The following is a 17,202-nucleotide window of genomic DNA, read 5'->3' as shown; positions in this document are numbered from 1 at the left end:
ACCCTGGGATTTGTAGTCCTCGGCCACAGAGTCCGGCGGCCCAGGTGGGGAGGATGCGGGCCACCTGAGGCGGCGCTCCCCTGCCTCGCCGTTTTCCCCCCCCCCCCCCGGCTCCTTCGTTGCCCCTAGCCTCGCCTCTGTCCTTCCTCCGTAGTGTTCCCATTACCGGCCCCGTTTCCCATTGTTTTCTTGGGTCTCGCTAGCTTGCGGGCCTACTAGGTGCCGTGCACTGAAGCAGGTGGTGGAGCAGCGTTGGATGATGCAGTGAAAGCTGGAGCTGAGTTTGCTGTTCTAGGACGGACAGCTGGACAGCCGGACAGCCGTGTCGTCAGATACATCAGGGTCAGCGACACACAGGAGGGAGGCAGTCCTTGCAGTGAAGGGCTGGGCAGTCTTCCTTTTGGAGGTTGACAGCTGATGTGGGTTGAAAAGTGAAAGAGAATTTATCAGATTGAAGGAGAGAGGCGTTCGGGTCAGTGGAAACAGCTTGTTCAAAAAATGATTTGGAGAAGCCAGAGGGGTGGCTCTTGCCTGTAACCCCAGCCTCAGCAATTTAGAGAGGCCCTAAGCAACTCCGTGAGACCCTGTCTCTAAATAAAATGCAAAAGAGGGCTGGGGATGTGGCTCAGTGGTCGGGTGCCCCTGAGTTCAATCCCCGGTTTTTTGTTTTTAAGTGATTTGGAGAAATAAAACCAAATTCAGCTTCAGGGGAGAGCAAAGTTCAGCCAGGGAGAGGCAGGATGGGATCTCTGAGGTCAAGCCAGGTCCCACACAACCATGGTGTCATGCTAAGGTGTTGGGATGGGGTCTGGTTAGCAGTTATCAGTCAGGGAGCCCTTTAGACCTAAATCAGGACCCGATTTACAATTTAGAAAGAGTCCTCTTATAGCAGGGGCTTGGAGGAAGATGTTGCTAAGGACAGAGACCAACTGGGAGACTAATGCAGTAGCCCTGATGAAAGCTAATAAAGACCTGAACTAATGAAAGAGAACTATAACAATAATTATGCTGAAAAATATTTTTGGCATGTTTTTTGATGGGGTCCCTCGTCTGGTATTTTTCCTATCTCCACTCAAGTAACCAGGCCATCTATGCTCACTGAATCAGGGGAGACGTGTGAATGGGCAGAAAACAGAAAGCATCCAAACCTACAGCCTTCAGAGGAACAGAGAAGATTCAGTGCTGAGGCAATACTCAGAAAAGTAAGACTTGAAGACAGTGAGTATTCCCCTGAAGACCGTGAGGGGGTCATTCCCCTTGCCTCTTGCCAGCTGGGGGAAGTAGAGAGAGTCCAGGTGCCGGGGGCTCCTGGTGATAGGAGTTCCATATTCCACTTCCTGGGGAGGCTGGGAAGGCTTCCAGTAGTACTGGACCCTGAGACATTCAGAAGCCAGGCAGATACACCCTTAGACAGCTGTGCAGAAATTCCCTAGCCAACAAGAAGTCAAGTTCCTGAATGAGTTACCCTCCTCTTCTGCTTGGTGAAGGTCTGGGCCTGAAAGGGTTAGCAGGATAAGGAGAGTGGTGTCAGTGGACACCTTTGTGAACAGATGGCTGAAGACCAGATGGGCCTCCCCTCTCAAGACTTGGTAGCACATATCATCATATCATCTCCTCTTGGGCCCCACCCTGGGAGAAAGAAGAGAGCAAACCCCCAAACTGACTCACATTGCTTCCACAATCCCAGCAGAATTGGGGCAAGAAACAGAGACGAGTAGAGATGTATTTCTTGTACACCAAAGTTATGTACCAACACATGACGTTACTATGTATTGAGTGCTTATATTCTAGATGCTTTGTTTAGCATCATAAGAACCATCTTATTTAATCTTCACAATGTTGATGATAAACTGAGGCTCTACACAGCTAATAATTGGTAGATGCCGCAGTCTGGCTGGGCACAAGATAACCGAGCCACCACGAGGCACTTGTAGGTTCAAACAGGAACTCCTTTATTGCCCAAACTCCTGGGAACACCACCCACCAACCAGAACTCCCTCCACCGGAACCTCACCAACCAACACGAACTCTCCAGGAATCCCTGTGAGAGCTCAACTGGAACTCAACGGGCGCCCAAGGCAACAGGAGCCGCCCTATTGCCAGACAGCAGGGGTCCATATACAACTGAATACATAGCCTGTTTCAATCCAGCATCATCCAGTCACAGCAATTATACACAGCTTAACTTAATTATCATCATCTTAATGGCTCGCTGGCCTCACCTCTCAAGCACTCCTTCTGGTAATATGCCAGGTGCCATTCCGGCTCTCAACCTCTCCAAGATTTAAGTTGGATAGTCCCCTTCCAAGTTTAAGTTCTTAGCCACTATATACAGTTTCACCTCCAAGGTCATAGTCATGAGACTGTGGAAAAGAGCATGCACTGGAGAGGAATTTCAAAGGTAAAACCATTAACCAGGTGAGGTGGTACATGCCTGCAATCTCAGCAATTTAGGAGGTTGAAACAGGAGGATTGCAAGTTGGAGAATGGCCTCAGCAATTTAGGGACACCCTCTCTGAGGAACTTAGTGAGACCCTGTCTCAAAATTTTAAAAAAGGACTGGAGAGCCTGTAATCCCAGTGGCTCTGGAGTCTGAGACAAGAGGATTGCAGGTTTAAGGCCAGCCTCAGCAACTTAGTGAGGCTGTAAGCGCTTCTATCTCAAAAATAAAAAGGGCTGAGGATGTAACTCAGTGGTAAAATGCCCCTGGGTTGAATCCCCAGTACCCACTCTCCACCCCACTAACAAAAGAAAAAGAAAGGTGGAATCATTGGGCTAAGATGAAGAATTAAAGAAGGAGCTGAGGTTTTCTCCTGGGTTTCTACTTGTAACACTACGAACATGAAGAAATACGAGTTTCATTTGGACAAGTTAAGTCTACAGAAATTATTGACTTATCAGTGGTGTCAAAATCAAAGGAGTGGATGAAATGTTCTTGAAAGAGGGCAAAGGACAGAGTTTGGGGAAAACTAGCTTAGGAGGTGGAAAGAGGACCAAGAAAAGGTGAGGGAAGAGGAACTGTCAGCGAAGGAAAGACAGAGCCAGGACACGTGAGTGATGGAAAGTAAATGGAGAGGCGCAAGGATGTGGTAGATACAGCGTGAAACCAAACAAGGAAACAATTCAGAAGCCATGGGCTTCTGTAATCCCACACCTGTAAGCCCAGCAGCTCAGGAAGCTGAGGCAGGAGGATCACAAGTCCAAAGCCAGCCTCAGCATAATTTAGCAAGGCTCTAAGCAACTTAGCAAGACCCTGTCTCTAACATATAAAACGGGCTGTGGATGTAGCTCGGCACCTGTACAAAAAAAAAAGAAAAAAAAAATTCAGAAATGGTGGCTGGATCATTGGAAGGTCATTGGAACCTTGGTGAGAGCAGTTTGGGTCCTTTCCCTCACCACAAATCATCCTGTCCATCCTTAAGGAGGGCTGCTGATTGAAGGACAGACTGAGCTGCTTATTTAGTCCGGGGCTAGACTGTGGTAGGGTTCTGAAGGCCTAGTGGAGCCTGCCGTGGGCAAGGGCACCCTCTAGGATGTCTGGCAGGATGCCTGCCCACAGCCAACACTCAGCAGAGGCTGCAGGGCAAATGCAGGTGAGCCCAACAACTTCCTTATAGGTTCGTTTCTGGCAAAGAACTCTCTACTTAAAAGAAGCCTTTCTCTAGGTAAATGAGGACATGTGCTTTCTGATTCAGGCCACCCTTGGAGAGTTGGGTCATTAGGTCCCTGTGGTCCTGGGGCCTGCTGTCCTCTCATTAAGCAGAACCTGGAGGTTGCAGATCAGTGGAGCTAGGAAAAAGAGTTTGGGGGCAGGGAGGTCTTCTGATCTTCAGGCCTTTTCTGCCCATCAACCTTTTTCACCCTGTTCCCAAATGTGAGACTACCACACAGAGGCACAGTTTGTCAGAGTGTGTGTGTCTGTGAAAGGATTCACCTCCAGAACAGCCCAAGCCCATTAAAGCTTGTAATCACGGCATGGCGAAGGGGCTCGGGGCTAATTATCTTGAACCAGAAAACCTGGGGTCTAATCCCAGCTACACGACTGCTCTGGGCCCTCTTTCAAGTCACATCTTCGTTCTGAGCCTCAGCCATGTTGCCTGTGCAGGGAAGGGATGGGAGAGATGATCTCTAGAGTTTTAATTAGTAACCAGCCCTATGAGGCTGTGATACTTTCCTTGAAGGAAGGGACTTGCGGTGGGGGTGTTTGCAGGGATGGGGGAGAGGGAGGGGAATAGACCTCTGGTGTCTGTGTCCCAGCACCATCAGGGCATAGCACTAACATAGGCCACCTGAGCTGTCACTCAATTCCCTGGGAGGGGAGGGCGGTACCCCGTTGTCTGGTAACCCTGGGGGCTCCGAGCTTAGAGCTAGGGGAAGTAACCCAAGCCAGAGGAACCATTCCAGAAAGCCAGCTGCAGAGAGAAACCCAACAGGTAAGGCGTTCTGCAGCAGGGCACCCAAACTGGATGGGGTTGGCCAGGAACACCCCAGGGTCCAGGGTCTTGGAAAGTCAGCAGGTCTGGGTCTGTTTTTGTTTGTTTTTGATATTGGAGATTGAACTCTTTGGTACTGGAAATTGATGCTTTACCCCCAAGCTATTTCCCCAGTCCTGTTTATTTTGAGACAGGGTCTTACTAAGTTTCTGGGTCTGGCCTCAAACTTCCAATATTCCTGCCTCAGCCTCCTGAGGTCCTGGAATCACAGGCTGTGCCACTGCGCCCGGCCAAAGAGACTGTTTTTAAAAAGAGAATGCCTCATTTCTGCCAGCCCTTCCTAAAAAAAGATGGAGACAGGGGAGAAAATAGGAGGGGCCAAGAGCCCAACACCTGGGGCTTTTCCACTCCTTTTCCTGTGTCCTAGGAAAGAGTTCAGGAATGGGCTTTGCATTTGTTTCAACAGGAAAAATACTAATAGGATACACATGCGGATGAGATGAATGTATTGGGGTTTAAGAGAACTCTGGGGACTAGAGCAGGATGTTGGGGGACAGAAACCGACAAGCAGGTAGAAGGCAGAGACAGGGAGAGAGAATCCCCCCCTGAGGAAGGGAGGATGTAGTAGATCTGGAGACAGAATTGCTCTTCTGGAGGCTGGCTCCTTGCCCATTCAGTAGCCTGTTCAGCTTTGGGCCCCGGATGCCTCATATGGCTCCTGACCACAACAGGAGCTCACTGACCTCAACTACATCTTGGATTTGCAGCAGGGAGCCTAGATTATGACTGGACAAGTGTATGTGCAGGCATAGTGTAGACGAGGTGTTAGAGGAGGGGCTCTGTGTTTCTTGTTCTTTCTTTGTTCATTCCATAAACTTAAAAATTTTTTTTTTGCATAAACTGGTTTTTTTTTTTTTTGGTGGTGGGGAGTACCAGGGATTGAACTCAGGGGCACCTGACCACTGAGCCACATCCCAAGCCCTATTTTGTATTTTATTTAGAGACAGGGTCTCCCTGAATTGCTTAGGGCCTGACCTTTGCTGAGGCTGGCTTTGAACTCTCGATCCACCTGTCTCAGCCTCCTGAGCCGTTGGGATTACAGGCGGGCATCACTGTGCCTGGCTTGCATAAACTTTTTTATTTTGGTAAAGTAGATATAATATAAAATTTGTTTTAACCTTTAAAAAATTTTGTGTGTGTGTGTTGGGGATTGAACCCAGGGCCTTATGCATGCTAGGCAAGTACCCTGCCACTAGCTACACCCCCATTTTCTTTTTTTTTTTTAAGATTTTTTTTAAAGAGAGAGAGAGAGAGAGAATTTTTTAATATTTATTTTTTAGTTCTCAGCGGACATAACATCTTTGTTTGTATGTGGTGCTGAGGATCGAACCCGGGCCGCACGCACGCCAGGCGAGCACGATACCGCTTGAGCCACATCCCCAGCCCAAAAAATAATAAACCCATTTTCATTAAAAGAAAATTTTGAGGGGCTGGGGATGTGGCTCAAGCGGTAGCGCGCTCGCCTGGCGTGCGTGCAGCCCGGGTTCGATCCTCAGCACCACATACAAACAAAGATGTTATGTCCGCCGAAAACTAAAAAATAAATATTAAAATTCTCTCTCCCTCTCACTCTCTTTAAAAAAAAAAAAAGAAAATTTTGAGGCCAGAAGTGGTGGCAGTACTAGGTATTGAACCCAATGGTGCTCTATCACTGAGCTATGACCCTAACCCCTTTTTATTATTATTTTGAGACAGGATCTCACTAAATTGCCCAGGCTGGCCTCCAATTTGTAATCCTCTTGCCTCAGCCTCCCAAGTAGCTGGGATTACCGACTTGCACCGCTATGCCCAGTTATTCTCACCATTTTTTTTTTCCTTATCTTTTTTTTTCTTCCTAGCTAAATTGCTAAGTCTGGCCTTGAACTTGCCATCCTCCTGCTTCAGCCTCCTGAGCTAATGGGATTACAGGTGTGAGCCCTGTGCCCGGAATTCTCACCATTTTTATGTGTCCACTTTGGTGGCACTGAGTACACTCACACTATATACCCATCAGCAGCAGCTGTCCCTAGAACTCATTCATTAAGTTTATTAAGAATCTATTATGTGCCTTCAAGTTGCTCCAAATCTAATGGGAGAGACAGACAAGAAAGTTAGCGTCTCCAAACCAGCGTAATAAATACCGTAAAAGACACAGGCATAAGGGGCTGTAGGACCACAGAAGTCCCCAGTCGGTGGCAGGGAAGGGGACTTTCTGAAAGAAAAAATAAGAAACCTGAGAGCTGAAGGAAAGCTAAGAACAAGTTCCTCAGAATCAGTGTCAATCTGTGTGTGGCACACTGGGACAGATGACATGAGGTGAGATGTCAGAGGGAGAACCCGGAACCTGTGGGTTGCGCCTGGACAGGGGCAGAGTTGGATTGCCCTTTAGGGATCCTTCTGTTGGGGAAGCCAGGGTGGACGTACTGACCCTCTGTTCCCCACTGTCAGCCCAATGTCTCCCCCCAGTCCTGAGGATATCCCCCAGGAGCCAGAGCCCTTGAGTGACAAGAAGAAAAGAAAGTGGCTGCAGCAAGAGGCCATTATCCAGGACCTCACCAGGGCTGGCCACCGGGCTCTGCAAGCCGGTCAGAACCACGAGGCCTTGACCAACTTCCAGAAGGCTTTCCTCCTGGCCTGTGAGGCCGCACGAACCAGAAATACCCCTGTGCTTCAGGCCTGCGCCTTCAACCTGGGGGCTGCCTATGTGGAGACTGGGGACCCGGCCAGAGGCCTTGAGCTGCTCCTTGGAGCCCAACCTGAAGAGAAGGCACAGGGCACGTGTCATGGTGACCAGTGTTTCAACGTGGCTTTGGCTTACCATGCCCTGGGTGACCTGCCCCAAGCCTTGAACTGGTACCACAAGGCCCTGAGTCATTACCAGCCACAGGGTGACCAGGGGGAAGCCCAAGCGAAGATGGGAGCCTGCTACCAAGCCCTGGGACAGCCCGAGAGAGCAGCCCAGTGCCTGAAGGAAGCAAGCCAAGCCTACGCCGAAGCAGGCCGGCCTCGGGCTGCAGCCCGGGCACTGGGGGCTGCAGCGGAGTGTATGCTCAAGAGTGGGCGGCATGGGGTGGGCGAGGTGGCGCAGGCGCTGGAGGGGAGCTGGAGGCTGGCCAAGAGGAGCACCAAGCAGGGGCTGCTGGGTGAGGCCTTGGGCAGGGAAGATGTGGGGTCTGGGGAGACACCGAGCTGATGCTACTGTGAGGTCGGGGAAGGGGCGAGTGGACGGCCCCAGACGTGACTGCTCTGTCTGTGTCCTCCAGGACAGCTCTATAACGATCTAGGCCTGGGCTACTCCCAGCTCCAGCTGTTCCCTCTGGCCGTGGAGACCTTCCTACAGGCCCTGTCCCTGTGCCAGAGGCCAGGAGAACAGGCCACTGTGCTAAGAAACCTGGGGATGGCCCACAATGCCCTTGGCAACTATCAGGAAGCCCGGCAGTTTCACCAGAAGGCTGCTGACCTCCATGGTGAGTGCAGGGGCTGGGGAATGAGACTGGGGCTCAAGGAGTAAGGGGGGGGGGCTTCAGTGGGGCCCAGGACTCAAGGTAGATGACCTTTGCAAGGTCTTTGGGCCTGGAAGCCGAGAGTGAGGAGGTGAGGGCTGAGAGTACAGGAAATGGGATAGCCAGATGGGACAGAGGGTTGCGGCCCCAGGAGCTGGCACCCCCATGTTGCAAAGGCAGCGATGGACACAGGGAAGGGCACTGGTTGGGATAAGAGGCCCGGGGCGGAGCCCAGCCCTTCCTCTGACTGAGTGTGTCCTTCTGAGCTTCCGTTTCCCCCCATATAAAATGGAGCTATTAAGGTCTGCCTTGCCAGGCATGGAGGTTCATGCCTGTAATCCCAGCTAGTCAGAGGCTGAGACAGGAGGACTGCAAGTTCAAGGCCAGCCTGGGCCACTTAGTGTGACCCTGTCTTAAAATAAAAAATAAAAAGGACTGGGGACTGCAGCTCGGTGACAAAGTACTTCTGGGTTCCCTCCTCAATACCTAAAAATAAAAAATTTAAATTAATTTTAAAGGGCTGGGGATGTGACTCAGTGGTAAAGAGCCCCTGGGTTCAATCCCCAGGACTACAAAACAAACAACCAAACCAAACCAAACCAAAACATGTGCCTTGCCTATCTCACGAGGTTGGTGCATGGTAAAACCAGCCAGGGTGGGCAACGGGGTCAGAGCTCAGGACCCGAAAATCCGGCACAGAGAGTTCAGGCCTCTGTGGTGCACCTGGAGCTGGGCCGGGGCTGGGCGCGGGATCCCTGGGCACCCTTCCTTACTTGATGGGAGGCAGGGTCCTGATGCCCCGCAACCAAAGTCCCCTCTTAGGACGGGCTGCGATCTATCATCAGGCTCTTTGGGGCAGCGATGGGAGCAGGGACGAAGCCTTGGCAGCCTGGCATTCGCGCTGAGCCAGCTGGGGGACCACAGAGCCGCCAGAGACAACTATCTGCATGCCCTGCTGGCTGCCCAGGATGCTGGTAAGAGTTGAGGGGGAGCCCATGACTTGGGTGGGGTACCCCCAAACTGAGGATCCTTGGGGCTATGGGGAGGCAGATGGGGGATCTAGGGGTGGGGAGTACCTCTGGAGTGGACGGTCCACGGGATGGGACAGGATGAGGAACGTTTCAGACTCTCTTTCCCAGGGGACACGAAGGGGCAGTGGCAGGCCTGCGAGGGTCTTGGGGCTGCTGCAGCCAGACTGGGACAATATGACCAGGCTTTGAAGTACTATAAGGAAGCGCTGATACAGTGTCAGGTGAGGTCCTCTTCCCCACTGTCCCTCCAAGAAGCCTTCCCAGGTGATATTCCGGTCTTTACTCCTTCTCCTGTTACTCACTCACTCTCAAACATACACTGGAGCTGAGTGTGGTGGCGCATACCTGTGATCCCAGCGGCTCTGGAGGCTGAGGCAGGAGGATCCTGAGTTCAGAGCCAGCCTCAGCAACTTGGTGAGGCCCTAAGCAACTTTGCAAGACTCTGTCTCTAATAAAATATAAAAAGGGATGGGGATGTGGCTTTGTTCAATCCCCAGTACCAAACAATCAAAAAAAAAAAAAGAAAAAAAGAAAAGAAAAGAAAAAGAAGAAGAAGATGAAAGAAAGAAAAGAAAACATACACGGGAGGCTGGGATTGTAGCTGAGGAGTAGGGTGCTTGCCTAGTGCATCTGAGGCCCTGGGTTCCATCCTCAGCACCACATAAAAATAAATAAAATAAAGGTATTCTGTCTATCTACAACTAAAAAAAAAAATTAAAAAAGAAAACCATACACTGGACACATTGAGTGCTGGGTCCCTTATACTACTGGGAGGAAGAGGCATTCTCTGTCCACAGGACACTGGGAAAGGCACAGGGCTGGGGTAGAGGAGGGGAGATAAAGCCCCTTTCCCTCCCCTCTTTCCTATTTCTTTCTCACCCAGTTCCCTGAGAACCACAAAGTCCAGGCCTTTCCTTTCCCCCATTATCTCTCTCTTTCCAGAAGGAGCCAGATTCTGTGCGGGAACGGCTGGTGGCCAAGCTGGCAGATGCCATGAAGACCCACTTGGCCCAGGTGGGGCTGGTGCAGGTTCACCCATCGGTGAGATGACACCTGAAACAAGAAGCAGGGGAGGAGGGAGAGGTTGCCTGGAGAAGGGGCAGTGACAGGGCTGATGTTCTCAGGGATGCTGAGCTTGACTGCTCATCTGTGTCATCTGGGTTGGCGTGTGGGATGTGTATCACTTTCTCAGTGGCTGGGAGGTGGGCAGGGATTGTGGCACACATCCAGCACAAGAGCTGCTCCAGGAGCCGGGAGCTGTAGTGCACTCTGTAATCCCAGTGACTTGGGAGACCTGAGGCAGGAGGATTGCAAGTTGGAGGCCAGCCTCCGCAATTTAGCAAGGCCCTAAGTCACTTAGTGACACCCTGTCTCAAAAATAAAAAATAAAAAGGGCAGTGGGTGTAGCCCAGTGGTAAAGTGCCCCTGGGGTCAATCCCCAGTACCAAAAAGAAAGCAAACAAGGGCTGCTCCAGGGCTTTGGTTGGTTGGTAGCAGCAAGCTCACTGGGTGCAAGTAAATGAGTTCAAACAAGGATACTAAGCCTTTTGTGAAGGGTTGAAAGGTGTAAATCTTTAGCTGCAGTTCCCTAAATGGCCACAGGATGGGGATGTTGCTTTGAGGAAATCTTACTGGCGAGTCTCCAGATTTTTTGGGGGGTGGGGAATGGGGGGGATATGCAAAAATAAGAGGATGTGGGGAGAAAAGGAACACTTTTATACTGTTAGTGGGATTGTAAATCAGTTCAACCATGTGGGAATCAGTATGGGATTTCCTCAAATAACTAGGAATGGAACCACCAAATGACCCAGCTATACCATTGCTTGGTATTTATCCTAAAGAATTAAAGTCAGCATGCCCTGGTGATCCATGCATACCCACGTTTATAGCAGCACAATTCACAATAGCCAAATTATGGAACCAGCCTAGGTGTCTTGTCAATGGATGACTGGATAAAGAAAATGTGGGATATATACACAGTAGAGTTTTATTCAGCCATAAAGAAGAATGAAATTATATCATTTGCAGGAAAATAGAGGAACTTGAGAGCATTGTGTTAAGTGAAATAAGCCAAACTCAGAAAGTCAAGGGTCATATGTGTTCTCTCATATGTAGAAGTTATGGGAAAAAAAGGGAGGAAAAGTGTTGTGTGTTGTGGGGGAATCTCCTGGAAATAGAAGGGGGGCCAGTAGACTGGAGGAAAGGGACTAGAATGGGGGTGGGGAGATACTAGGGAACCCTGGGACAAATTGAATTGTTATATTTTGTGTGTGTGTGCAAATATGTAACAATGAATCCCACTATTTTGTATAATTATAGTGCACCAGTAAGAAAATATGGGAAAAATGAAAATAGTTCTGAAAAAAAATATTAGCCTGGCTCAGTCAGGAGATTGGATTTGTGGCCAGAAGACCTGGGCCCTACCTGAAATCTGCCACTAACTCTGTGGTTATACTAGGTGAGGCCCTAGGCAGGATGGGGCGGTAGTCAGGCTCTGGCCAGGTCCGTGAGCCTGAGTTCTAACTTGAAAGTTGTTACTGGGGACCTTAATGGAATAAAAAACTTTATCCTGGAATTTTATTCCCAGTAATGTGGGCACACCTGGGGTGTCTACATTAGGTGAGACCGTCTCTCTGGGGCCATGATGTCTCCCTGCAGGCAGGTGAAGGGAACACACACTCACATATGCATATGCAGTGGGGAGGGGTTTTTCTTAAATCAATTCTTTGGACTCCTCCTTCTTCCCAGACCCCAGCACCAGGAAGACCCCAGGCTCCAGGCAGCATCAGCCAAGTGGCAGGGACCTCAAGCAGGGTACAGAGCAGTACAGCAGATGCCCAGCACAGGTGAGGCAGCTTGGGTCAGAGACTGGGGTGTTAAGAGGTGTGGCAGGGGTGGGACCTCCTCTGCCCCTGCACACCTCGTTCACCTGCCCCTGCAGACCGTCTGGTAGATGGGAAGATAAAGAATTTGAGGAGGGCCAGGAGGAGAAAGGAGAGGAGGGATTGGTGAATGTTCCCACGTCTGTGCCTCAGAAACTAGAGGGTGAGTCAAGTAGGTGGTCCCCCGTCTTACCTCAGCTGGTGCTCTCCTTACTTTCCTGGTCCTCCCGCCTTCCATCTGTCCTTGATTCACCCAGATCCAGCTCTCCAGATTGCCAACCCCTGGAAGAGTCCTCCCCACACTTCTGCCTCCCTCTCAAGGCCCTGGCCTGTTCCTCCACACCCCAACTCCACCCCAACCCTAGCCCTTTCCAGATTGGCCTCTCCCTCCATGCTTGGGGCTTTCCTAACCTCTAGAAGTTTACATCTCAGAACACCAAGGTTTGTTGAGAGCCTGCTACCTGCCAGGTACTAGGCTGGGTGTTTTTCTGACCCTAGCTTAATCTTCACTAGAATGTTCCTCAAAGGCTCCCAACTCTGGGATCCAAGTTCCTTGTTACTTGCTGAGCTCCCCCAAGCACAGCAAATTGTACTGACTACCAGCTTTAAGTTAGCCCATGTGCCCCTGTAGAGAGAGGGCGTAGTCTTTTTTTTTTTTTTTAAATCTGGGATTGAACCCAGGAGTGCTTTACTACTAAGCAATATCCCCAGCCCTTTTTATTTTATTTATTTTAATATTTTTTTTAGTTGTAGTTGGACACAATACCTTTATTTATTTATTTATTTTTATGTAGTGCTGAGGATCGAACCCAGTGCCTTGCATGTGCTAGGCGAGTGCTCTACCGCTGAGCCACAACCCCAGCCCCGCTTTTTATTTTTTGAGACAGGGTCCTGCTAAGTTGCTGAGGGCCTTGCTAAGTTGCTGAGGCTGGCTTTGAACTTGCCATCTTCCTGTCTTGGCCTCCCAAACTGCTGGGATTATAGGCATTTTCCATCACACTGGCTTCTTCTTTTTTTTTTTTTTTTTTGTACTGAGGATTACCCAAGCGTATTCTGCCACTGAGCTACATCCCCCTCCCCAGCACCCCCCTTTTTAAAATTTATTTTTATTTTTGAGACAGGGTTTCACTAAGTTGCTCAATCTGGCCTCAAATTTGGAAACTTCTTGCCTCAACCTCCCAAGTCACTAGGATTACAGACATGCCCAGCTGAGGGCACAGTCTTTGGTACACCCTCCCTGTACCAGGACCAATGCATTTTCTGATATCCAGCCTCCTTGTTCCTCCCCCAGAGCTTTCTCTTTCCCACTATGATGTTCCTTGATGTGAAGAGGCTTGTGGTGAATGTCTGACCCTCTCCATTCTAGGTCCAGGACCCAGGACCCATCTTCCATTTGGAGGTTTGGGTGCCCCTAGAGAGCACTCTGGTATCCTGATACCCAATGGCTCCCAAGCCAATAGGTGAGTCCTGGAGGAGGGGAGAAGAATGGATGAAGGAAGCAGAAGATGTGTGTGGCTTGGGATGATATTTGATGGAACATGACCACTGTCATAGCTGGGAAAAGAAATGATCTGGTGCCTGGGATAGGGGGCCCTGAATGTTTGTCTTACTTCAGCAATCTAACAACCCTCACCCAGCTCTGGAGCCCAGGGTCTCCCTGCCTCCTGCATGGCCTGACTATGGGAATCAGAGAGAGAGAGAGAGAGAGAGAGAGAGAGAGAGAGAGAGAGATCTCTACAGAAGTGGGGAACATGAAGTTTAAGTCTCCTGCTTCCTCCACTGGAGCCCACCAGTGGAGGCCAGTGAGGGCCTAGGGAGCTGGAGCCAGGGCAGGCCCCCTGCTCTTCTCCCTCGCTGATCCCACTGGCCAATCCCTCCTTCCCTCCTTTAGGTCAGCCAGGCGGCCCAGGGAAGCCCTCCCCAAGAATCCTCAGAGGAGAGTCACCCAGTCTGGCTTCTGCATAATCATGTGACCTGCACCCTGCTCGCTGTAGCCCTCACCTCTGCAGGACTCCCCAACACACACACTTCATAGACTTCTGGGGACTGAGCCTCTTCCCAAATCATTCAACCCTGTACGGAAATAGAACAACACAGTCACTGAGTGGACTCCTGAGCAGGTGGGCTAAGGGCTCTGCAGTCCCAGCTCCAAGAGATTCTCTTTGCTCCTAATTGGAATTTTTGGACTCAAAAGGCAAAAGAAAAAAGAAAATGGATAGTGAACTCCTACCCTGCTTTTTTTTTTTTTTCCTTCTGAGTCCAGACCTCATGATTGCTAAAGCCCTTGCCAGTTCTAAAAACTATGACTTCTTGCTAGGTACAGCAGCACACGCCTGTAATCCCAGAGACTTGGGAGGTTGAGGCAAGAAGATAACAAGTTCAAGGCCAGCCTGGGTAACATGGTGAAACTGTCTCAAAATAGAAACTAAAAAGGGCTGTGGATATAGCTCAGTAGTAAAGCACCCATGGGCTCAACACAGGAACAATCAACCAATAAAACTCTGACTTCTTGGTCAGGTGGTTTTGAAGTCACTGACTTTCTGCAGACCTTCTTTTCTCAGATGGGAAATGGAGATGTAATGCTACAGAAGACCTTACACTAACCGACCCAGACCTCTGTTCACTGCTTTCTCAGGCCCACAGCCTGTAGGACAAGGCCAGCTGCCAGCCAGGGCAATAGCAATGACACTATTTGGGGTCATTGGGGATTGAACTCGGGGACATTTGACCACTGAGACACATCCTCAGCCCTATTTTGTATTTTATTTAGAGACAGGGTTTCACTGAGTTGCTTAGTGCCTCCTGGTTGCTGAGGCTGGCTCTGAACTTGTGACCCTCCTGCCTCAGCCTCCCGAGCCACTAGGGTTGCAGGTGTGTGCCACTGTGCCCGGCTAGCAATGACATTATTAACATTTATTGTGTACTTAGCACATGTCCCATATACTAAGTGCTTTACTAGTGTTTTCTCCTTACAACAAAATTTATGAGGTGCTATTATTATCCCCTTTCACGGATAGGAAAAAGAAATCTCAAAGGGGAATTTCCAGGTCACACAAGCCATATGTGGAGAAGGCAGGATTCAAACTTAGGTGCTTGCTGTCTGGTGTGATTTATTTTATTTATTTGTTTATTTATGCATGCAGTACTAGGGATTGGGACTGTACATCCTAAGTAAGCGCTCTACCACTGAGCCACATCACCAGCCAGTGATTTATTCCAATGTGCTCATGATGGTTGTTTTATTATAATATATAACTTAGTTCATCAATTTATACAATATTTAACTAAGTGTGAAAACAAGCAGTGTTTCTACAAAAACTAAGTTGGATCCTTAAAAGACCTGATTAAGGTGAGTCACTTTTAAAAGCTGCTGTTGAAATTAGACTTGAACAAGGAAATTATTACAAATTGGAAGGAAATCATAAGATTCTAGATGAATTCTGCATTTGGATTGCTTCAGACATGCCCATTAATTGATTCATTTTAAGGAAGAAAACTGGAAATTGCAGGTAATAAGTAACTGGTGAGGTTTATGTAAGAAAAAAGGGGGCCCTAACCTCAGAGAAAAGACTTGGGTCCCAGTTTGACAAGAAGCAAATGAATGTGTTTTGTGTTTTAAGCTGAAATGAGATAATTCAATCCTGATCATATTTGATAAGAGGGTGTAGGAGAGGCAAAACTTAACCTCTACTCTCCTTGGAGGCTCTGACTGTGCCTGAGAATTAAGTTGATGTAAAACAGTTTAAAGAGAAACACATACAAATATATTTAATATAAATTTTGTGACCAGGGCCCCTCATACCATAACAAAAGGAACAACTCAAAAAAGCAGCAAAACCTAAATGTTTTAGGTTGAAAAAAGGGAAGAAATTGTGGAAAATCAACTAAAATATATATGGAGGCTAGAGGAAGATAACACTGTCGAATTTTAACAGAGTTTGTACAGAGTTCTTAACCTCTGTTCTCCGTCTTCAGGAATAAGAATATTTCTTTCCTCCTAGTACAGGCAGCATGTCTTTCACATGAGAATCTTTTTTCTCCTGCTTTCAAGAAGGAAAGGAGAGCTGCAGGCAGTGATGCATGCCTGTAATCCCAGCAATGCCCTGTCTCAAAAAAAAAGGGGGGCGGGGCGGGGATGTAGTTCAGTGGTAAAGCACCACTAGGTTCGATCCCTGGTACAAGAAGAAAAGGGGAGGTAGGAATGCCTTCTATTCTTACTGTTTTTCCGGTGACTTTAATTCAAAATAATCCTTATGCCAAAGTGGCATATCTTGAGATGGCATATTCTGTCACCCTTCGAGGCTTTTTGGTGTACCCCGAACGAATTCACAGGGAGTACACTCCCCAGCTTCTTACCCATGCAGCACTGTTTGCATTCTCAAAAGCACTCGAATAGCAGGGTGTGGTGGTGCATGCCTGTAATCCCAGCAACTCAGGAGGCTGAGGTAGGAAGATCACAAGTTCAAAGCCCTGAGCAACTAAGAGACGCTACCCTGTCTCTAAGTTAAAAACAAAACGGGCTAGGAATGTGGTTCAGAGGTTAAGTGCCCCTGGGTTCAATCCCCCCAAAAATAAAGTACTTGGATAGCCAATGTGCACCTGTAAAACCAGCTACTCCGGAGGCTGAGGCAGGAGGATTACAAAAGACCAACTTGGGCAATTCAGCGAGACCCTATCTGAAAATGAAATTAAGAAAAAAATAAATAAAGGGTTGAGGATATAAGCTCAGTGGTAGGGTGTCCAGTATGTGCGAGGCCCAGGGTTCAATCCCTAGTATTGCAAATAAGTAAATAAAAGTACTTGCATAAAATTTATTCTCCTCAAGGTTCCTAATGGAACATCGCATGACCTGGGAACCTCTGGTTTCAATGACATCTTTAACCTATTTAGGATTTATAGTAGAGAAGAACGGCGTGATGTTCTGGTAGGAACCGAGGTGGGAACTAACCCACCTCGGAGGGGGTTCCTAGATTAGGTAAATATGAACATGAGCTTATTGTCGTGTCGGGCAGTCCCGGAGGGCCCTCGCCTGGCTTTGGATGCAGGCCCTCCCTTCCCCGGTGTGTGTCTGCGGCCCCGCCACCAGGCGGCCCAAGTCCCCCCAGCAGGTCCAGCGGCCGCCGCGCTCACAGCCAGGCAGAGCTGGAGAATCGCGGGTCACTCCCCGAGGCCTTCAGTACGTCTACGAGTAGGAGACGAGTCCACGCTCTCGGGAAGGGCTGGGCTCCGGCCCTCACAGAGGGCGCACGGGAGGCCGGCCTCGGGCGGGGCGGACCCGAATCCCGCGGCCGGGGGCAGAGCGGCCGGAGCGCCG

General features: G+C 49.3%; 1 protein-coding gene across 4 annotated transcripts; it reads left to right on the top strand.

Annotated features, from left to right (window-relative positions):
• Window positions 1-6,647: 6,647 nt before the first annotated feature.
• On the top strand, window positions 6,648-14,602 carry Ttc24 (tetratricopeptide repeat domain 24). Of its 4 annotated transcripts, XM_048814948.1 has the most exons (8): window positions 6,648-7,615; window positions 7,736-7,939; window positions 8,821-8,949; window positions 9,115-9,227; window positions 9,949-10,047; window positions 11,755-11,852; window positions 13,255-13,348; window positions 13,780-14,602. In XM_048814948.1, the coding sequence occupies exons 1-7, from the start codon at window positions 6,925-6,927 to the stop codon at window positions 13,301-13,303; spliced, it is 1,383 nt and encodes a 460-aa protein (XP_048670905.1). In that variant the 5' UTR covers window positions 6,648-6,924; the 3' UTR covers window positions 13,304-13,348; window positions 13,780-14,602. The 4 variants fall into 4 exon arrangements, with proteins under 4 accessions (XP_048670905.1, XP_048670908.1, XP_048670906.1 ...); XM_048814951.1 differs by lacking the exon at window positions 9,115-9,227; XM_048814949.1 differs by lacking the exon at window positions 11,755-11,852.
• The last annotated feature ends 2,600 nt before the right edge of the window (window positions 14,603-17,202 follow it).

The sequence above is a fragment of the Marmota marmota genome, unplaced genomic scaffold (genome assembly GCF_001458135.2).
Source record: "Marmota marmota marmota unplaced genomic scaffold, marMar, whole genome shotgun sequence".
Lineage (NCBI taxonomy): Eukaryota > Metazoa > Chordata > Mammalia > Rodentia > Sciuridae > Marmota > Marmota marmota.
This window is presented reverse-complemented; position numbering and strand designations above follow the sequence as displayed.